At 37.0% G+C, this 23,366-nt stretch overlaps 1 protein-coding gene across 1 annotated transcript in view; it reads right to left on the bottom strand.

Annotated features, from left to right (window-relative positions):
- MROH9 (maestro heat like repeat family member 9) overlaps window positions 1–23,366 on the bottom strand; it is a 198,207-nt gene that overhangs the window by 43,511 nt on the left and 131,330 nt on the right. Inside the window, exons 3-6 of the mRNA XM_057727196.1 lie at window positions 22,215–22,350; window positions 21,552–21,638; window positions 19,122–19,226; window positions 5,369–5,504 (exon numbers count right to left, since the gene is read on the bottom strand). Coding sequence (XP_057583179.1) covers window positions 5,369–5,504; window positions 19,122–19,226; window positions 21,552–21,638; window positions 22,215–22,350 — 464 coding nt within the window. The remainder of the gene's footprint in view (window positions 1–5,368; window positions 5,505–19,121; window positions 19,227–21,551; window positions 21,639–22,214; window positions 22,351–23,366) is intronic.

The following is a 23,366-nucleotide window of genomic DNA, read 5'->3' as shown; positions in this document are numbered from 1 at the left end:
CTTTTTTTTAATTTAAAAATTTATTTTCAGTGTCCATTGCTTTAAAAATTGATAAAAATTTAACTTGAATAAATCTTTTTCCCCACTTCTATTTATTTACTTAATTTTTTTAATTGAAAATTTTTTAATTTTATATTAGAGTGTAGCTGATTAACAATGTTGTGTTAGTTTTAGGTGTATAGCAAAGTGATCCAGTTATATGTATACATGTATCTATTCTTTTTCAAGTTCTTTCTCCATTTAGTTTATTACAGAATACTGAGCAGGGTTCCCTGGGCTATGCAGTAGGTTCTTGTTTGTTATTCATTTTAAATATAACAATGTGCATATGTCGATCCCAAACTCCCAATCTATCCTTCCTCCCCACCCTCCACCTCCTCTCCCCATAACAATAAGTTCATTCGCTAAGTCTGTGAGTCTGTTTCTGCTTTGTAAATAAGTTTATTTGTATCATTTTTTTTAGATTCTGCATGCAAGTGATATCATATGATATTTGTCTTTCTCTGTCTTACTTCGCTTAGTATGATAATCTCTAGGTCCACCCATGTTGCTGCAAATGGTGTTATTTCATTCTTTTACTGGAGTAATATTTTATTGTATATATGTAGCATATCTTCTTTATCCATTCCTCTGTTGATGAACATTTAGGTTGCTTCCCTACTTGGCTATTGTAAACAATGCTGCAATGAACATTGGGGTGTGTGTATCCTTTCAAACCATGGTTTTCTCAAGATATATGTCCAGGAGTGGGATTGCTGAATCATATGGTAGTTCTATTTTTAGTTTTTTAAGGAACCTCCATACAGTTTTCCATAGTGGCTGCACAAATTTACATTCCCATCAACAGTGGAGGAGGGTTCCCTTTTCTCCACACCCTCTCTAGCATTTATTGTTTGTAGACTAATTAATGATGGCCATTCTGACCAGTGTAAGGTGATACCTCATTGTAATTTTGATCTTCATTTCTCTGGTAATTAGCGATGTTGAGTATCTTTTCATGTGCCTCTTGGCCATCTGCATATCTTCTTTGGAGAAATGTCTATTTCGGTCTTCTGCCCATTTTTGATTGGGTTGTCTGTTTTCTTGATATTCAGATGCATGAGCTGTTTGTAAATTTTGGAGATTAATCCCTTGTCAGTCACATTGTTTGCAAATATTTTCTCCCATTCCGTGGGCAGTCTTTTCATTTGTTTATGGTTTCCTTTGCTGTGCCAAAGCTTTTAAGTTTAATTAGGTCCCATTTGTTTACTTTTGTTTTTATTTCTATTACTCTAGGAGATGGATCAAAAAAGTTATTGCTGCAATGTATGTCAAAGAGTGTTCTGTCTATGTTTTCCTCTAAGAGTTTTATAGTATCTGGTCTTACATTTAAGTCTTTAACCCATTTTGAGTTTATTTTTGTGTATGGTGTTAAAAGATTCTGTTTTTGATTTCTAATTTAACTCTGTTTTGGTCATATTTTGTATGACTTAACTACATGTTAATTTCTTGAGTCTTGTTTTATGGCCTATAATATGGTTAATTTTTGTAAATTTTCTGTTTTTTTTTTTTTTCTTGAACAGAATGTTTATTTTTCCATTTTTGGTAGAGTGTTGTATAAATGTCAGTTAGTTCTAGTTGGTTCAAGTCTATATCCTTATTCAATTTTTTGTGTATTAGTTTATTGAGAAAGTGGTATTGAATTCTCTGATTGTAATTGTGGATCTATTTCTCATTGTAGTCCAATCAGCTTTTGTTTAATGTATTTTGATTTTTTATTTTAATATGCTTTGTTTTCAAGTACATTAACATTTTGGGTTGTTATGTCTTCTTAATTAATTGACCCCTTTATCATAATGAAATGACCCTATTTTTCCCTGGAGACATTCTTTGCTCTGAAATATGTGTATTTTTTGATAGTGATATATCCATTTCAGTTTTCTTTTGACTAGTGTTAGCATGTTATATCATTTTCCAACTTTTAACTTGTATTCTATTTGTGTCTTTACATTTAGGGTAGGTTTCTCACAGGCAGCATATGGTTGAGTCTTTGTCCCATCTGATAACCTCTGCCTTTTCATTGGAGGTTTTTAAGGCATTTATATTTATTATGAGTGGATTTAAGTCTTCATTTTACTTTTCACTTTCTATATTTCCCATCTGTTTTTATTTCTATTTTTCTTCTTTTTCTGTCTTCTTTTTGGTTAAGTATTTTTTATGACTCTATCTCCATTTTGGTTCATTATATATAACTCTGCTATATTAGCTAAGTATTTCCTTTAGAATTTATATTATACATCTTTAACTTATAACAGTTTACTTTGAAGTGATATTCTATGAATTTATGGATAAGAACTTTAAACAGTATTCATATTTCACCCTCTTTCAAGCCTCTGTACTGTTGTTGTCACATATTTAGCTTTTACACTGTTGGCTTTTTGTTTTCTTTAAACAGTTGATTCTCATTTAAAGAGATTTAAATAATAGAGGACTTAGAGGACTGGGGTGGGGAGGGTGGGGGGGACTCGAGGAGGGGGAGTCAAGGAAGGGAGGGAATATGGGGATATGTGTATAAAAACAGATGATTGAACTTGGTGTACCCCCCAAAAATAATAAATAAATAAATAAATAAATAAATAAATAAAATTTAAAAAAAATACCAGATATCTAAGAAAAAAAAAATAGAGGAGAAATTTTTAGTATTTACATACATAGTTGCAATCCAGTGCTCTTTATTCCTTTATGTAGACCTAGATTTTCATCTGACATCATTTTTTCCTTGAATAATTTTACTGAATATTTTTCATACTGCAGATCTACAGTGATAAATTCTACCAGCTCTTATATATATCTAAAATGTCTTTATTTCACTTTTGCTTTTGAAAGATAATTTTGCTGGCTAAATAATTCTAGATTGACAGCTTTTTCTTTCAGTACACTATGAGGTTGCTTCATTGCCTATGGCTTGCATTGTCTCATGAGAAATTTGCTATAATCTTTACCTTACCTTTACCTTACCTTTACTCTGAATGGAATGTTCCCCCCACCTGGCCTCAGCTCCCTTTAAGATTACACAATTGCACGTGAATAGATGCTCAACATCAATAATTATTAGAGATATTCAAGTCAAAACACCAAGATATTACCTCATACCTGTCAGAATAGCTATCATGAAAAAGTCTACAATAGCAAATGTTGGAGAGGGTGGAGAGAAGGAAGCATTTGTACAGTGTTGGTGGGAATGTAAATTGGTTCATCTACTATGGAAAATAGTATGGAGGTTCCTCAGAAAACTAAAAATAGAACTACTATATGATCCAGCAATTCCACTCCTCGGTATATATCCAGAAAAAATGAAAACACTAGTTTGAAAAAATACATGCACTCCCATGTTTATAGCACCACTATTTGCAATAGCCAAGATATGGAAGAAACACAGGTGTCCATAAACAGAAGAATGGATAAAGAAGATGTGATTATATATATATATTCATCCACAAAAAAAGAATGAAATTTTGCCATTTGCAGCAACACGGATGGACCTAGAGAATATTATGCTTCATAAAATAAGTCAGATATAAAAAGACAAGTACTGTATGGTATCACTTACATGTGGAATCTAAAAATAAAAAATAATGCAAACAAATGTATATGTAAAACAGAAACAAACTCACAGATATAGAAAACAAACTAGTTTAGAAAACTAGTGGTTTCTAAAGTGAAGAAGGAAGAGGGGATGGGCAAATTAGACATATGGGATTAAGAGATACAAACTACTATGTATAAAGTAGAAAAGCAACAAGGATATATTATATAGCACAAGGAATTATAGCTATTATCTTGTAATAACTTTTAATGGAGTAAAATCTGTATAAATACTGAATCATTATTCTGTACACCTGAAACTAATATAATTTTGTAAATCAACTATACTTCAGTAAAAAAGATTACACCGTTAATCCCTGCCAGAGTGTTTTTCAGCTCAGACATTGTAGTTTTCATCTCCTGAAATGAAACTTGAGACTTTACTTTGTCTCTCATTAACATGATCATCTTTTTCTCTAATTCCTTAAATAAATAGAATATAGGTATAATAATTGTTTTAATGTCTCTTTCTACTAATTCTATAATCTGTGTTGTTTCTTGGTCAGTTTTGATTCATTTTGCTTCTTATTGTGGGTTGTATTTTGTTTCTTTGTATGCCTAGTAATTTTTTATTGCATATCAGACATTGCTAATTTTAACTTGTTATGTGATGGAAGTTTTGTATTCCTAGAAGTAGGTTTGAGCTTTGTTCTGATAAGCAAAGTATCTGGTGATCAGCTGATACTTTTAGGTCTTGTTTTCAACTTTTTTTAAGTGGCACTAAAATAATTGAGGGATAATTTTTTCCTCCTGATGAGACAAAAATCTCTTTGAGTACTCTGCTTCGTTATTTGTGAATTATGAAGTTTTAAATTCTAGTTTATAGGTATAGGCACCATTCCCAGTCTTTTGGAATTCAGGGGATTTACCTCTTTAATAATTGTTGGTGTTACTGCCAACAAGCCCCCCACCCCCCACCGCCAAGCCTCAGGTAGTTTTCTCACACGTGTGTTGCAGATCACTGGAGCTCTCTCTTTGTGCATGCCTTTCTGGTGCTCTGCCTTGTGGACTCTAGATATCTTGATCTCTCTGGATTCCCAATTCTGTCTCTTCAACTTGGTGAGATCCTTGGCTTACTCCTTTCTGGGCTGTAGCCTAGACACTTACCCTAATTTGTAAACTCAGTCATTTGTAGATTCTGCCTTATTTGTTCATTTGTTCCCATCTCTCAGGAATTATTGTCCTTTGTTATCTGATGTCCAATGACTTGAGAACAGATAGTATATATAACCTTTAAATAGTTGTTTATTATGGGATGGTAAATCTATTCTCTGTTAAAGTATTTGGAAATAGTTTGATAACATAAGGCCTTGCTCTTATGCTTTGTTAGGCCAACCAGAGCATCATTTATTTAGATCTTGGGCTAATTTTTCCCCACCATTGAAGCAAGAATCTGAGTATTCTATCTGATGCTCCATTACAGGAAAAAAGTATGCCTCTTTTTAAAAAGTCCCACTGGTAATTTTTCTTCTTCTCCTTCTTCCCTGCCTCCACCCAGCATTCCTGTCCCCACTTAACACGCAACACTAATCTAAGTATAGTGTATTATAGACATTGAAGAACCAGCTATCGCATTTTAAAAATAATTTTAAAAAAAGATTTAAAAATACATTTTAAAAAGTGGAGCTATAGATCTTGGGGCAGGATTTAAAAATCTACACACATAGAGCCTCTGTAGGACCCACAAGTAGAATAATTAGGAACAGATTATTAGTAACCCTTAGAAAAGATGAATCTTTCTTACCATTCTGACACTTTGCAATGAAGAGGAGGTGATACATTCCCAAGGATGCTTGTTGTGTGATTGAGGGATCAGTATGGGAACACAAAAGAGACAGTTCTGCTGCCAGGACACCCAAACATGGAGCATCAACACTTGTCTGGTGAAAGAACAAAGTAGAAAAATGCATTTCGTATGCATAGTCAACATTAAATGTTTGTGTCTTATTTTTATATGTGTGTGTGTATGTCTGTGTCTGTGTGTGTGTGTCTGTGTATCAGAATATGGTTAGAGTTGAGCTTTAGAATTCACAAAATCTATATTAAAATCCTTGCTCTGTTACTGAGCCTCAATTTTCTCATCCATGAAATGCATATAACACAAGTAACAGTTATTATGGGAACTAAGGGGGTAACATTTATGACAAAAAACAAAGTTCCTAGCAAAGTGCTTGGAAATAATAGAGACTCAACTAATGTTAATTTCTCTTCCATGCATTAGGTAGCTATTTGTAGGTATCATATTCTTAGGATACTGGGGTTGGGGGAGTGAATATCCAAAAGCTTTTGTGCTTCCTTCTCCATGTATGAAACACTTCAGATTATGCTGTAAGTCACTGGAGAAATGTGACCTTTCTTACTAGTATTGCTCTGATTCTTCCCAGAGAAATTAGTTTTTTAAAAAACTCAGAACATTTATGAATCCCTCCCCCGCCCCCCGCCCCCCCCCACATAACTTCCTTGACACACAGGCTTCACAAATATTTAGGTTTTCATCTTGACTGATTTGTTTGGCCAGATCAAATGCAAATAAAGAAGGGAGTAGACACAAAAAAATAAGAGAGGAGAGATGGAAGAGACGTTTTGCTTTTGTGAAGGTATGAGCATTATTACCATTTTTTTTTTCAAAAAAAAAAGGACTCTGCCCACACGCAGGTTTGCTAAATTAGTGGGCGTGTAAAATCTTCTTGTCTCTAAGACAAATGATTACTTTTCCGAGGTAGATGCTTTGATGGTTGGTAGTAAAAGTTAGAGTCCAAATCAACCTTCCGGGGAGATCCCAAGACCTGTTTCTCCTTCTCTGTGTTACTCACATATACCCTTATCCTTACCTCTCTTGTTGCCTGACCCACTCACATCTCTCTGTCTGTTCGTCTCAGTCTTACACACACACACACACACGCACACATGCACACACACACACACACACACACACATACATGGAGTCATTCCTGCAGAAGAATGTAAGGTTACCTAGGTCATGGGCCAAGGGTATAAGCAAATTAGGAAGCTGGGAGTGATAGTCTTAGTAGAAGAAGGGAAGATAATCGCGTGCCTCTGTGGATGTCTTTCTTGAATTCTTTCAGCCTATACTTCTTTGTAAGGCTACCTGGGCCTCCTTCTACTTCAGGAGTCCTATAATTTAGGAGAATCTAGAAGCAGACAGTAGAGGTTGCTATTTACTCTAGGCCCTAGGAAGAAGTGTTTTATTTTCCCCTGGGTATTCTCTTCTTTTGGTTTGCATTCCAAGTTTCTTTTTCCAGTGAGTGGCAAGATCTTAAGAACCACCATTGCATTATGGGTTTAAGAATAAAGGGCAAGGTGTTCTGTTTCTCTATTGGGAGTGATGGAGGAGTATGAGTATGTGTCTGGTATTTTTGCCACAAACTTCTCTGCCATAAACATCTTTGCCACCAGCATTTTTACTGCAAACATTTTAAACACATGACTGACTGGCTGTAAGGCAATTTTGCTGTGAAAGATAAAATAACTAGTTGACAGTTTGGTTTGACACTTTGGTTTCAACTGGTTGAAATGAGTTAGGCTTTCTTTCAGTTAGCCATTTATTGATGGCTTTATTGAGCTGACAGATGACAATGATTTGCCCCAAGAGTTGGTTTCTTATTTTGAAACACACTACATTTGAAGAGAAAGAGGCTAAGGTGCAGAGTTGAATCTACATTTCCCATAGAACTTTGGGACGTATATGAACAGACATGTGACAAGATGCCAAGAACGGAAAACAGTGCAGAGGTTTTTACAACATGATACAAAGCTCAGTTACAAATATGCATCCTGGTATTCAGAAACTGATACCTATCCTAATGAAGAAAGAAATTTTAGCAAAAAAAAAACCTGCCATGTTAAATGAGGAGATGAATCAACAAGCAAAAAATCTATATTGTGAGTGCAAGACATCAAAGACAAGTGCTTAAGTACAACCCACAAAATAAAATCAATTATTTGGCATGATTGCCATGAATTTACACACTTTTTAAATGTATTTAAATTGTATTTTGCAAGAAAGCCTTTTAATTGTGTTATTAATTTTTCATGTTTCATTATGACCTTTTTAATGTCACACTTTTATTTTTCATTATTTTATCTTTTATGAAAAAATTGTCTCACGGCCAATTATTTATGCTACAAAGATGTCTATGGCAAAGATACTTCTAGTGAAAGTACCTAGAACCAGAGGAGTACTTCTCACACCTTAGCTCACTGAAGCTGGGGACCATTTACAGGGGATTGGCCCTAAAGTTTTATTGTGTCATAGTTTTTGTTTCTTGAGCATTCTCTGATTATCCTTTCTCATGAACTTGTGGAAGTGTAACTCTTAGCAGGTGTCTTTGTAAAGGAAGCTGCTAATGAAGGCAGATAGGGTCTCCCTAGATGTGTATCTCTAGCAGAGTGGCCATGTCTAGATTGCATAGCGTGTTGTAGGAGGAGGGGAGACATGACCTAGGCCATGCCAAGAGAGAAGTAAGGCTGTGTGAACTGTGGAACACATGGATTATGCCCTGCACAGTCCCTTCACAAGTGTGCCAACTAGAGTCAAATCCCCTCAAACACAAGACTTTGGTAATTTTTAGTACAGTTTAACCTGCTTTTTTTTTTTTTTTTTTTTTTTTTAAAGAAAATCTATCTAAAGTGCTAAAAGAAGGAAAGAGTTAAGACCTGGAGAAAAGTGGCTTCTCTGTATTTGTTCCTAAGGCTAAGTGCTCCTCCTTAGTTTTCTGGCCCTTTCTTACTAGATTCCCTCTCCTGCATACATATGGCCTCTCCAGTTCCTTATCTTAACAATTATGACAGTTTTAAGGGTTAAATTCCAGAGGGAACCACTTCTAAGTTTTTTGGTCACTTCTTCTGGAAGTCAACTGTACATTTCTAAACAATGGACTTCCACTTTTGTTCTAACATCACTTTGGGACATTGTCTATCTATTCCTGCTGTGATGAATCAGTACATAGGCTATACGCACTTTGAGTTATATTTCCTTTTGGCATATAAATATGTCCTCTCTACTCCTTTTGAGACTAAATTCTCATCTGTACTCAGAACTATCTATTTTTGATAATCATTTCTGTTTTCTTTATTTACCTGGGGCGATCTCTTGTATTTGGAGGGTTTTCTCAAATGTCTGGCAAATCTTGGTTGTCTTGTCATGTTTAAGAATGTGATGCCCCTGGTGGGATTTTGTATGTGAACAAGTGGTCTTGGCTTTACAGAGTAGTTGGGTGGGGAGGCTGGGGTCATGCTGAAGTATCTAAACAAAAACATGCTGAAGTATGTAAACAACAGAACCAAGATGATTGTCTCAGGGAATTTACAATTGTTTTGAGAAACATTCCTCAAATTTTGCCTACCAATGGACTCATGTCCCTGTGGAATATAGTGTGTATGTGTAAAGGGGGATGGGAGGCAATATAGATCTTTCCGTATAAACTTTCAATGAGTCTTTTCAGTGAATACCTATGTCTTCAGCTTTCCTCTGCCTCCCACCCTTCATCATCACTTGGGCTTGCATAGCTCCAGACTCTGCAGGGTTCCATAGGGACACTGCCTGCCTTTTCAGCTATCCTCCATCCTGACGTGCATGTGACCCTGCTTTTCAGCTTCCCCTGCCAGGCTTCATCAGTTACCATCTTTTATCTATTCTGTTATCCAGAAATTTGCTGACATTGCTAGCCCATTGAGAAGCCTTTACTAATTCTCTTTGTTGCTGTCACTTTATACATTAAACAAATTTTATTACTGTCATTTTTTGGAGGGAGAAGAGATGGATACGTGGACAATCTGTTAGCTTCAACTGAAAATCTTCCACCTGTCTTTTAAATGCCCATGTGCCAAAGGAACAAACCTAGGAAGAATCTCTGCTAATGAGATAAGGGGATGAATTTAGCTCACATTTCTTCACCTGTTTGAAAACTTAATAGTTTAATTGAAAGGACAAATATGTTTTTGAGTGTCGCACCTTCCTCACCCTGATGGACGCACAGGTCATGTAAGAGGAGTACTACTTTAAGATATATTTCTGCTCGAATACAAATGAAAAGATTGTTCAATAGGACAAGAGCCTCTGAGAATCTGGAAGACATAGGCTAGGGTAGTTTATGAAGAAAATAGTCTTTATCCAGTGTATGGACAGAACATGAGAACAGAATGGGTAGTTACCTTTAGTTAGAGAAGGGCAGAACAAATCTTCATTTATTATTTACAATGTGTTGGATATAGAGATACATAGATCTTCCCTGTGGGAAGTTAGATTTAATTCATTAATGATATTTTTTATCATTTTATGCATTTGTCCCTCCACCACCATTAATTATCCTTAGAAGACATTATTTTAAAGAGAAAGTTCATTTAGTAAAGGTTTATGCTTCCATGGCTGTGATAAGCTGGTTGAGGCTAGCTTCGTTCCCACCTTCTGGAAAATGTTGGTGTGCTTCCACCTGGTGGCATTCAGCAGACATTGCAGAACAGAGGAATGGGTTATTCACTTGGCTTCTCAACAAGTCTCAGTTATAGCTTAGCAAAGCTTCTGCTGCACGTATGAATGTACACATTTATTCTTTCATGGTTGAGGGGTTGGCTATGTGCGGGGGAGAATGAACTTTACAACTGTAACTGAGAGAGAGTAGAGGTGATAGAAGAAGATGAAACCCCCAAATGTCTTACCTGCCACCTGAGTAGAACTCACTAGAAGATATATATATATATATATATATATATACACATACAGAGTATATATCTAGTATATAAATATACACTAGGTATAGGTATATAAATAGAATATATATATATATAAATGCAAAGAGAGGGATGTGAATAGTCCCCATCAAATACTTGTGGAGTATATAAAGCATGTTAGGAACTATGCAGAAAACAGACTGGAGTGCAAAATTTTCTGGGTCGATTTGAAATAGAGGGAGACTGCCTTCCCAGGCCAAACAATCAGAATATTTAAACAAGCCACTCAGTCTCTCTTTCTGGACATTGAGATAGGGAATCAGCATGATGCAAAGAACATCATGGACTATATTTCCCCATGTATGTAAATTATATTATGTTACAAATAATATAATGAAATAATGAAAATTCAGCTATATTATAAGGTTGATCTAGGCTCTTTGTCTCAATATGTCTAGAGACTCTACAAGTATTAGAAATGCATACATGAAGAACCATCACAAATGCATGTTTCTGAACCCCTTCATACTGAACTCCTGAACTGATTTAAGCAATCAGATATGCAATTAGTAGAGTATGTTTAAAAATCACAGTGAAGGGTGAGTTGTGGAACAGAGACTGCAAACACAGTATACATAAGAGAGAGAAATGTTCAGGGATAGTCTGAGGCTTCTTAGAAGGCAGGAAATAGTGTTATTCAAAATATATAAAACCTCAGTAAATATTGGCAGTTATGAGATACCTATTTGTTCTCTATCTGAAAGGCAACAGTTAAAAAGTCTGATAATATCCAGGTGTTTGTGAAGGTGTGAGGAAATGGGCACTCTAATAGTCACAGGAATGCAGATTGAAAGGCAACTGTGCATTACTAAACTTTAACTTATTCATACTTTTTTATGCATCTTTATTGGAGTACAATTGCTTTAGAATGTTATTAGTTTCTACTGTAAGACAAAGTGAATCAGCTATGTTTACACACATATACCTACAACCCCTCCTTCTTGAGTTTCCCTCCCATCCTCCCCCTCCCAACTCTCTAGATCTTCACAAAGCACCATGCCGATCCCCCTGTGCTATGCAGCATCTTCCCACTAGCTATCTATTTTACATTTGGTAGTGTATATACGTCAAAGCTGCTCTTTCACTATGTCTCATTCTCCCCTTCCCCTCTGTGTCCTCAAGTCCATTCTCTACATCTGGATCTTTATTCCTGCCCTGTCACTAGGTTCATCAGTACCATTTTTCTAGATTCCATATATATACATTAGCATTTGGTATTTGTTTTTCTTTTTGACTTACTTCACTCTGTATGACAGACTCCAGGTCCCTCCACTTCACGACAAATAACTCAATTTCATTCCTTTTTATGGCTGAGTAATATTCCATTGTATGTATGTGCCACATCTTCTTTATCCATTCATCTGTCGATAGACATTTAGGTTGCTTCTGTGTCCTGGCTATTGTAAATAATGCGGCAATGAATATTGTGGTACATGTATCTTTTTGAGTTATGGTTTTATCCGGGTATATGCCCAGTAGTGGGATTGCTGGGTCATATGGTAGTTCTATTTTTAGTTTTTTAAAGGAATCTCCATACTGTTTTCCATAGTGGCTATATCAATTTACATTCCCACCAACAGTGAAGGAGGGTTCCCTTTTCTCCACACCCTCTCCAGCATTTATTGTTTCCATATCTTTTGATGATGGCCGTTATGACTGATGTGAAGTGATACCTTATTGTGGTTTTGATTTGAATTTCTCTGATAATTAGTGATGCTGAGCATCTCTTCATGTATTTGTTGGCCATCTGTATGACTTCTTTGGAGAAATGTCTGTTTAGGTCTTCTGCCTATTTCTGGATGGGGTTGTTTGTTTTTTTGATATTGAGCTGCATGAGCTGCTTGTATCTATTGGTGATTCATCCTTTGTCAGTTGCTTTGTTTGCAAATATTTTCTCCCATTCTGAGGGTTGTTTTTTCATCTTGTTTATGGTTTCTTTTGCTGTGCAAAAGCTTTTAAGTTTCGTTAGGTCCCATTTGTTTATTTTGTTTTTATTTCCATTAATCTAAGTGGGTCAAAAAGGATCTTGCTATGATTTATGTCATAGAGTGTTTTGCCTATGTTTTCCTCTAAGAGTTTTATGGTGTCTGGCCTTATATTTAGGTCTTTAATCCATTTTGAGTTTATTTTTGTGTATGGTGTTAGGAAGTGTTCTAATTTCATTCTTTTACATGTAGCTGTCCAGTTTTCCCAGCACCACTTATTGAAGAGGCTGTCTTTTCTCCATTCTCTATATTCTTGCCTCCTTTGTCAAAGATAAGGTGCCCATGTGTGCGTGGGTTTATCTCTGGGCTTTCTATCCTGGTCCATTGGTCTGTATATCTGTTTTTGTGCCAGAACCATACTGTCTTGATTACTGTAGCTTTGTCATATAGTCTGAAGTCAGGGAGTCTGATTCCTCCAGTTCTGTTTTTCTTTCTTAAGATTGCTCTGGCTATTTAGGGTCTTTTGTATTTTCAAACAAATTGTAAGATTTTTTGTTCTAGTTCTGTGAAAAATGCCATTGGTAATTTGATAGGGATTTCATTGAATCTGTAGATTGCTTTGGGTAGTATAGTCATTTTCACAATGTTGATTCTTCCAATCCAAGAAAATGGTATATCTCTCCATCTGTTTGTATCATCTTTGATTTCTTTCATCAGTGTCTTATAGTTTTCTGCATACATGTCTTTTGCCTCCTTAGGTAGGTTTATTCCTAGGTATTTTATTCTTTTCGTTGCAATGATAAATGGGAATTTTTCCTTAATTTCTCTTCCTGATTTTTCATTGTTAGTGTATAGGAATGCAAGAGATTTCTGTGCATTAATTTTGTGTCCTGCTACTTTACCAAATTATTGATTAACTCTAGTAGTTTTCTGGTGGCATCTTTAGGGTTTTCTATGTATCATGTCATCTGCAAACAGTGACAGTTTTACTTCTTTTCCAATTTGGATTCCTTTTATTTCATTTTCTTCTCTGATTGCCATGGTTAAAACTTCCAAAACTGTATTGAATAATAGGGGTGACGGTGGGCACCCTTGTCTTGTTCCTGATCTTAGAGGAAATGCTTTCAGTTTTTCACCATTGAGAATGATGTTGTCTTTGGGTTTGTCATATATGGCCTTTATTACATTGAGATAGGTTTCCCACTATGCCCACTTTCTGAAGAGTTTTTATCATAAGTGGGTGTTGAATTTTGTCAAAAGCTTTTTCTTCATCTGTGGAGATGATCATATGCGTTTTATTCTTTAATTTGTTAATATGGGGTATCACATTGATTCATTTGCATATATTGAAGAATCCTTGCATCCCTGGGATAAACCCCACTTGATCATGGTGCATAATCCTTTTAATGTGTTGTTGGATTCTGTTTGCTAGTATTTTGTTGAGGATTTTTGCATCTATGTTCATCAGTGATATTGGCCTGTAATTTTCTTTTTTTGTGACATCTTTGCCTGGTTTTGGTATCAGGGTGATGGTGGCCTTGTAGAATGAGTTTGGGAGTGTTCCTCCCTCTGTTATATTTTGGAAGAGTTTGAAAAGATTAGGTGTTAGCTCTTCTCTAAATGTTGGATAGAATTCACCTGTGAAGCCATCTGGTCATGGACTTTTGTTTTTTGGAAGATTTTTAATCACAGTTTAAATTTCAGTGCTTGTGATTGGTCTGTTCATGTTTTCTATTTCTTCCTTGTTCAGTCTTGGAAGGTTGTACTTTTCTAAGAATTTGTCCATTTTTTTCAGGTTATCCATTTTATTGGCATATAGCTGCTTGTAGTAGTCTCTCATGAACCTTTGTATTTCTGTGGTGTCAGTTGTTACTTCTCCTTTTTCATTTCTAATTCTGTTGATTTGAGATGTCCCTTTTTTTCCTTGATGAGTCTGGCTAATGGTTACCAATTTTGTTTATCTTCTCAATGAACCACCTTTTAGTTTTATTTATCTTTGCTGTTGTTTCCTTCATTTCTTTTTCATTTATTTCTGATCTGATCTTTATAATTTCCTTCTGCTAATTTTGGGTTTTCTTTGTTCTCCTTTCTCTAATTGCTTCAGGTGTTTGGTTACCTTGTTTATTTGAGAGTTTTCTTAATTCTTGAGGTAGGATTGTATTGCTATAAACTTCCCTCTTAGAACTGCTTTTGCTGCATCCCATAGGTTTTGGGTCATCATGTTTTCATTGTCATTTCTTTCTAGGTATTTTTTGATTTCCTATTTGATTCTTCAGTGATCTCTCAGTTATTTAGTAATGTGTTGTTTAGCCTTCATGTGTATGTATTTTTTACAGTTTTTTCCTGTAATTAATATCTAGTCTCATAGCGTTGTGGTCAGAAAAGATGCTTGATACAATTTCAGTATTCTTAAATTTACCAAGGCTGGATTTGTGACCCAAGATGTGATCTATCCTGACGAATGTTCATGTGCACTTGAGAAGAAAGTATATTCTGTAGTTTTTGGATGGAATATCCTGTAAATATCAATTAAGTTGAGATGGTCTAATGTGTCATTTAAAGCTTGTATGTCCTTATTTATTTTCTGTTTGGATGATCTGTCCATTGGTGTAAGTTGGGTGTTAAAGTTCCCTACTATTATTTTGTCACTGTTGATTTCCCCTTTTATGGATGTTAGCATTTGCCTTATGTATTGAGGTGCTCCTATGTTGGATGCATAAATGTTTACAATTGAATTATGTTCTTCTTGGATTGATCCCTTGATCATTATGTGGTGTCCTTCCTTGTCTCTTGTAATGGTCTTTAAAGTTTATTTTGTCTGAGTATTGCTACTCCAGCTTTCTTTTGATTTCCATTTGCATGGAATATCTTTATTCATCCCCTCACTTTCAGTCTGTATTTATCCCTAGTTCTGAAGTGGGTCTCTTGGAGACACCATATATAAGGGTCTTGTTTTGTATCCATTCAGGCAGTCTGTCTTTTGGTTGGAGCATTTAATCCATTTACATTTAAGGTAATTATTGACATGTATGTTCCTATTAACATTTTCTTAATTGTTTTGGGTTTGTTTTTGTAGGTCTTTTCCTTCTCTTGTGTTTCCTGCCTAGAGAAGTTCCTTTAGCATTTGTTGTAAAGATGGTTTGATGGTGCTGAATTCTCTTAACTTTTGCTTGTCTGTGAAGCTTTTGATTTCTACATTGAATTTGAATAAGATCCTTGCTGGATAGAGTAATCTTGGTTGTATGTTTTTCCCTTTCATCACTTTAAATATATCCTGCCATGCCCTTCTGGCCTGCACAATTTCTACAGAAAGATCAGCTGTTAACCTTATGGAGATTCCCTTGTATGTTATTTGTTTCTTTTCCCTTGCTGCTTTTATTATTTTTCTTTGTATTTAATTTTTGATAGTTTGATATTGTGTCTTGGCATGTTTCACCTTGGGTTTATCCTATATGGGACTCTCTATGCTTCTTGGACTTGATTGACTATTTCTTTTCCCATGTTAGTGAAGTTTTCAAGTATAATCTCTTCAAATATTTTCTCAGACCCTTTCTTTTTCTCTTCTTCTTCTGGGACCCCTACGATTTGAATGTTGGTGAATTTAATGTTGTCCCCAAGGCCTCTGAGACTGTCCTCAAATCTTTTCAATTTTTTTTTTATTCTGCTCTGTGGCAGTTATTTCCACCATTCTACCTTCAAGCTCACTTATCCATTCTTCTCCCTCAGTTATTCTATTGATTCCTTCTATTTTTAATTTCAGTTATTGTATTGTTCCTCACTGTTTGCTCTTTAGTTCTTCTAGGTCCTTGTTAAACATTTCTTACATTTTCTCCATCTGTGCCTCCATTCTATTTCTGAGATCTTGGATCATCTTTACTAACATTACTCTGAATTCTTCTTCAGGTAGACTGCCTATCTCTTCTACATTTGTTTGGTCTTGTGGGTTTTTACCTTGTTCCTTCATCTGTTGCATATTTCTCTGTCTTCTCATTTTGTTTAACTTACTGTGTTTGGGGTCTCCTTTCCTTGGGCTGCAGGGTCATAGGTCCTTTTACTTCTGTTGTCTGTTCCCAATGGGTGAGATTCATCCAGTGGCTTGTGTAGGTTTCCTGGTAGGGAGGACTGGTGCCTGTGTTCTGGTGGGTGGAGCTGGATCTTGTCCTTCTGATGGTCAGGGTCATGTGCAGTGGTGTGTTTTGGGGTGTCTGTGAAGTTAGACTTTAAGCAGCCTATCTGTTAATGGGTGGGTTGTGTTCCTGTCTTGCTAGTTGTTTGGCATGAAGAGTCCAGCTGTGGAGCTTGCTGGCTGTCGGATGAGCTGGATCTTAGTGTTGAGATAGAGACCTCTGGGAGGGCTCTTGCCAATTGATAGTCCATGGGGCCAGGAGTTCTCTGCTGGTCCAACGTCCTGGACTCAGCTCTCCCACCTTGGAAGCTCAGGCCCTACTCCCAACCAGGGCACCAAGGCCCTGCAAGCTGCATGGCACAGAAGAAAAGGAAGAGGAGGAAAAAACAAAGAGAGAACAGACAAAACCCCAAGACAAATGGTAAAAGCAAAACTAGACAGAGAGAATCACACAAAGAAACATACACGCATGCATTCAAAAAAGAAAAGAAAAAGAGAGACAACAAACAAGAGAGCAACCAAATCAATAAACAAGCCCCAAAATGAAAACAAACACTAAAAGCTACTAACAAAAGCATAAAACCAGAAACAAATCAAATGCATAAAGCAAACCAGTAAGTCCTCCAGTACTTCTAGGTAGGTCTTTGGACCTGCTGTGGGCACTGTGGTGCCAACTCAGACTCTGATCTGGCCTTTATCTCACATGTACTTGCCCCCAAAGTCCACAGTTGCCCCCAGAGTCTGCAGCCTCAATTATAGGAATACTCATTGTCTGTTCAGGTAACCTACAGATGCAGGGTTTACCAAGCCAATTGCAGGGATTATTCCCACTGCTTCTAGGGTTGCAAGGAGAGGTTTTCATTTCTCTTCTTTGGTCACAAGCCCCTGGGGCTCAGTTTTGGTTTTGCCCCCCACACCCTGTGTGGGCTGCCCTCAGAAAAGAAGGGCAAAAGCAATGGCTGATTAGGTCTCACATGCTCACTCAGGCTTGGGTGAGCAAGGGATATGGCAGTCACAATTGAAATGTGTGGGAAGAGCCTGCGGCAGCAGAGACTAGCATAAAGTTGCAAGGGACTGTGGTGCACCGTGTGTTCTTCTGGGGCCTTGCACCCAGGACCCTTGGTGGCCATGGTGGCAGCCTCTGGAGTCTGAGATAACAGCCATGGCTCATGCTCACATAGGCATTGCCTTGCCATCTGTGAGTGCCCAGAGCAAGAAGCAACAAAGTTCTCCTGCCTCTCCATCATGCCCAGGTTTTTCCCTGGACTCCCCCACTGCTAGCTGTGGTACACTAGCCCCACCCCCCCGCCCTGTCCCCAGACAGTCCTCACACAGCCAACCCCAGTCCTCTCCCTGGGGTCTGGCTTCCGAAGCTCAATCCTCAGTGCCCAGCCCCCACCCGCTCCGGTGAGTGAGCAGACAATCATCTCAGTCTGGTGAGCGCTGGTCACCATCGATCTCCCTTTCCGGAATCTCTCTGCTCTGCCCTCCACACCCTTGTTGCTGCCCTTTCCTCCCAGGCTCCAAAGCTCCCCCCTCCCCCATCCCCACCATTGAGGGGCCTTCCTAGGGTGTGGAAACTTTTCCTCTTTCACAGCTCCCTTCCAGAGGTGCAGGTTCCATCCTGATTCCTTTGTCTCCCTTTTTTTTTCTTTTTTCTTTTGCCCTACCCACTTACAGGGGATTTTCTTGCCTTTTTGGAAGTCTGAGGTCTCCTGCCAGCGTTCACTGGGTGTTCTGTAGGAGCTGTTCCACATGTAGATGTATTCTTGATGTATTTGTGGGGAGGAGGGTAATCTGCATGTCCTACTCCTCCACCATCTTGAAAGTCCACTGCTATTCATAATTTTCGATCTACTATTTTTCTTAGCATTTCTAAGTATGTACTCACCTACTTACAAAAAGATGACCATTTTTGTATTGATTGAGGTAGAAAAAGTCACAATATACCTCAATGTTGATTGACTGACGAATAGTTAAGTAGATCATAATACATCAACACTATAGGATATAAGCTGTAGTTAAAAGAATGAAGTTAATCTATGAAAATACCTGTTGAGCATATTGTTCAGTGAAAAGAGCAAATTGCAGGACCATATGTAAACATAATGTAACTGTAGTAAAGAAAAACTAAGTAACAAAGCTATGTATCTCCGTGTGTGTTTGTATATTCTGATATGTACATAGCTGTTTGGCAGGACACACATCACACAGCCATGGCTAGGGAGGAGATTAGGGTGGAGAGGATAGTAAAGAAGGACTTCTGCTATGTCTTTAGCATGTTTTGCAATGAAAGTACTCAAGAATTACTTATATACATTTAAAGTAAGTAAATAATGGTTTAAAAATATTGTAGGAAAAAGAGAAATAAGAAGGAAAGTAAAGATGGAAGAATTTATAGGTTTACAAGTAACACTGATTGTGGTCCACAGAGAAGAATCCAGAGAGGTAGCAAAAGCCTGGTTTTGACACATTCATACTGTTCATGGAAAGCATGAGGCACCTTAATCAATTGAGAAAATTGGCTCTAATTGACATAAAGTCATGGAGGATATTGACTCCTTTACCACTATCCCATTTTACTAGAACGATAATACCAAGCAGGCATCTAGCACTCTCAAGACCTAAGACTTGGAAAGCAGCATTGCAGAAATGCAGTCTTCAGAAGCAGGTGGCATGATTACTCTGTGACTTACATGACCCCTGGCTTTCCTGGATGCCAGGCTTAGCACTCTGCTGATGATCACCATGGCTCTCTCCTGCATGTATGCACTATCTTCATTCATCCATACAGCCATTTCCTGTGGAAAATGCAAGAATCATCCTAGAACCATGGTGTTTCCATTTCCACAAGTCCCTTTCTTCCGATCACCACCTTCACCAAGTCAAGGTTCCCCATGGTCTCCCAATGGTTTTACACCTATCCTATGTTTATTTTAAAAGTATGACAATAAGCTGGTATATTACTGTCCAGTGTAGTACTTCATCTGCCATAGTAGCTACACCTGGTTTTTATTTTTTAGTTCTATCAAACAAGTATGTACTAATATCCACTATAAAAGTCGCTTTGCCAAGCATCATGAAATGTTTAACATGAGGCTATGAAGGGATTATCATCAGCTACTTCTCCTCTTTTTCCTTCAAAATACATATTCTCTCTTTCTCTTTTTAAATCATAGGATCTGATTTGAAGTTTTAAAAAAGAGTCAAAATGTCATATGGTCCTGAAATGTCATTTTATCCCAGAATTTCCTCTGCAAATTCACCATCCAGATATTTTCTGCTCATGGTTTAGCGTATATTCCTGGAGACATTTCAGTGAGAAAGTTCTTGCTAATTTTGATTCATTGCTAACTTTGATCTGTCTTTTGTAGCTCCTACCTATTTGTTCTAAATCCTCAGATGCAGAGATATATTTATAACCTTGGGAAAGGAAGAAGGCTGCATATGCCTCACATGTCAACCACCATTAGTAGACTTCTTGAAACATTATTGGAGTCCTCAGTATTTATGCCAATGGTTGGCCAAATTTCTTCCCCTTCACTTGCTCCCATTGTGTAAAACTGTTCTGAAGTTTGTTTTCTAGGGCGGAAGAGTCTCTAAATCTCAGGGGGCTTAGCCTCTTCCTTTTCCAGGGATGAGGGTCAGCCCTTTTTGAGGATCAAGGGAGTTTCTAGTTGTGGTAGGTATAAGAACAAGGTGGTTGGACTTCCTAAGTGGCACAGTGGTTAAGAATCCACCTGCCAATGCAGGGGACACAGGTTCAAGCCCTGCTCTGGGAAGAGTCCACATGATGCAGACTAAGCCTGTGTGCCACAACTATTGAGCCCACGTGCCATAACTATTGAAGCCCACGGGCCTAGAGCCCGTGCTCCACAAGAGAAGCCACTACAATGAGGAGCCCATGCATTACAATGAAGAGTAGCTCTCACTCTCAGCAACTGGAGAAAGCCCATGTGTGGCAAAGAAGACCCAACACAGCCAATAAATAAACAAATAAAATAAGTAAATAAATAAATAAATGTATATATATAAAAAAAGAACAAGGTGGTTAAGTGACAGGCTCCCAAGTCAGAGTAGCTCCTCTACTCATTAGATGCACGGACATTATTGCTCCTCTCTCTACTTCCATTTCCTTATCTGCAAAATGAGAGAAATAACTTTGACTTTTTCATAGGGTTATTTTAAGGATTAAATTAAATAACCCATATATTAAGTATTCAGCTTAGTGCCTGACATAGAGTAAATGCTCAATAAGCAGCATAGGGTGGCTGAAAGAGCACACATGGGAAAAGGGTTCTAATAATGGGGTAATAATAAATACTTTAAGGTTGTGAGGTTAAAATGTTTTAAATGCATGGAAAATATTTGGCTAAAATTAGGCACAAATTACCTCAGTATATTTTATTATCCCCTACATTTCTCCTTATCATCATAGATACCAATTCTGCTTCTTTCCTTGAATATATTTTATGATTTGAAATCCCATGATGTTCATGGTACAGTAAGAAGATCTAGCTTCTCAGTATTTTCAGATAGCTGCCTCCTGATGCCATCATGTTAAAAATGCAAAATTGAAGGTCATAATAGGTCCAGATCAGTCTCTGTCTCTGGCTGGCACATTAAAAACGCAGTGAAGTCTTGGATGTGAAAAGTGGGGTTATGGATGGTTATTAGACTTTCCTCTGATACTATGGTACCCGTGAAGATAGGATGCTCATGGAATTCCCTAGCCCAGAGTTGTTAGGGAAGAACATGCATACTGACATAATTAGAACATGGCTCATTGTTAAGTGGACCTGAATGTTGTTTAGATCAACCATCATATGCTCTGCTACCCTGTGTTGTGTTCACTCTTACATTGCCACATAACACTTGGCTTCTTGAGTGTCTGTTGATGCCATTCTCCCAAAATTGAATTCTTAAAATTGTGTCTCTGTAATTCAAATAAAAGGAAGTGATTTCATTGGGAGATAATGACACATTCTGAAAGGTAAAAAAAATTTTCCAGCTACCAAACACTTGAAGGAGATGTAAGTATGGCAAATGGTATAAGTAATAAGTAAAATATAGCATACGCTTTTAGATTTATGACAAGAAAACAAAGCCACTTATTTTCCCTTTACCTTTAAGATTTGCAGTTTGTAGAGGTCTTTAGACACTAAGATCAGAAGAGTGTCCTCAAATATGTTTAAAATAGTTTGGTATAAATTCTGAAAAACAAGAAAGTTGCACAACCAACCAGCCAGCCAGCCTTAGATAAAATTTTACCACTGCCTACAGTTTTGGATCTTGGGGTCCTGAGTTCTCCCCATAAACTGAAGGTAAGAAAGGAAAAAGGTAGCTATGGAGATAAGACCTCATTCAATACAGTAGGCCATGAATTGCTTCAATAACTTACAGGGCAAGTGAACTGTGTAGCTATTCTGAGAAATAAAAACCACAGATGTAGCTGATTTTATTACAGGACTCTTCCTACCTCCACCTTTCTTGGCTCCTATTTCCTTCTTTGCAGCACTTGCCAGTAAACTTGCTCTTTTGCTAAACAAATTAACCAAAATCTCTTCACCCATTTGTTCCTATAAATCCTATACAATCCATTAAATCCCCTGGGTTGTAGAATTCACAGGGAGTCCAGGGTTATAGATTAGTGCTGGAATGTGCTATTTATCTATTATATCTAAAAGAGTGAAGGAGAAACAAAGATTACAACTTTTGGACAGACATTCTGTGGGATTGCTGTGGTGCATAATGATGTCTAATTATGATTAAAGGAAGCAAAGTCTTACCTCCAGGTCCTCTTTGTCATCTTCATTCTTCCCACTTTCTTTCACTTTGTCAAGACTTGGTATAGCAAATGTCATTTTAAAGGATGACTCTACTATCTTCAACTGAGTTTCAAATTGTAATAAGGGATCCACAAAGCTGACAAGAAAGAGGTATAATTATTAAATTGAGGAAAGAACAGATATAACCTAACTCTAGTGGCTTTTTCTTAGTTTAAGGGACAGTGTACTAGAAAACAAGGCCCAACTTTTGGCTTTATATAACATGGATTTTAAATATTAGTGTAAAAATAACGATGGTACATTAAATATAAAGGAATCTTTTGGGGGGTAAAAATCATTTGTAATCTGTTATTTAGAATTCACAATATATTTCTCCATAGACATAATAATGTAAAGGGTGGTTACCTTCCCAGCCAAGCCCATAAAGCCATGCTGAGATTTAGGTAGTAGAAATATATTACTGCCACATTTTCTCTAGTCCATGATACTATGTTTCTCACATTTAATATTTCTGATTTTGGGATACATCTTCCAATTGATGGCAGAAGAAACCTTTCCATCAGCAGCTAAAAAGATAAGTTGTGACATGGCTGTTGTTCCTTCAATAAATGTGATCTGGATAATAGTGGCTTCTGATTCTTTTGAGGTGAAAATAGTTATTTTTTTAAAAGATGGTAATATGGTTGGTAAGGTAGGAAATCTTGTGCTGAACTCAGAATCTTTTTCCTGTACTGGAGGAGATCTAAGTATCTGATATCCATTGAAATGGAATCTCTTGGAATATATTAGACAATTTTCAAATCTTGGGAAAAGTGATTTGACTTTTTCATGGGCTCCAATGAATTTCGAACACTGAATAGCTACCTATCAAAAGCTTCCAGTAGTATTTTCAGTGGTAGGTTTCTAGGGATATATAATTTGGTTTAGAAAAATGCAAAATTAATGAAGTTGAAAATAGTGTATTTTAATGTACTTTGAAATCATATTGCCAGTCCTAAAAATGCTAAAATGGTCCATGTCATGAACAAAGAAAAGGAAAGTAGCATGATACTCTGATGCCATTCATAACTTCTGATGGACAAAGAATCTTGACATTTTACATGTGAAGGAGGCTGAGGATCAGTTATTGGCGATACTAAAGAAGAAAGTCCA

The sequence above is a fragment of the Hippopotamus amphibius genome, chromosome 3, assembly GCF_030028045.1.
Source record: "Hippopotamus amphibius kiboko isolate mHipAmp2 chromosome 3, mHipAmp2.hap2, whole genome shotgun sequence".
NCBI classification, from domain to species: domain Eukaryota; kingdom Metazoa; phylum Chordata; class Mammalia; order Artiodactyla; family Hippopotamidae; genus Hippopotamus; species Hippopotamus amphibius.
The sequence above is the reverse complement of the archived record's forward strand: the minus strand, read 5'-3'. Positions and strand labels throughout refer to the sequence as shown.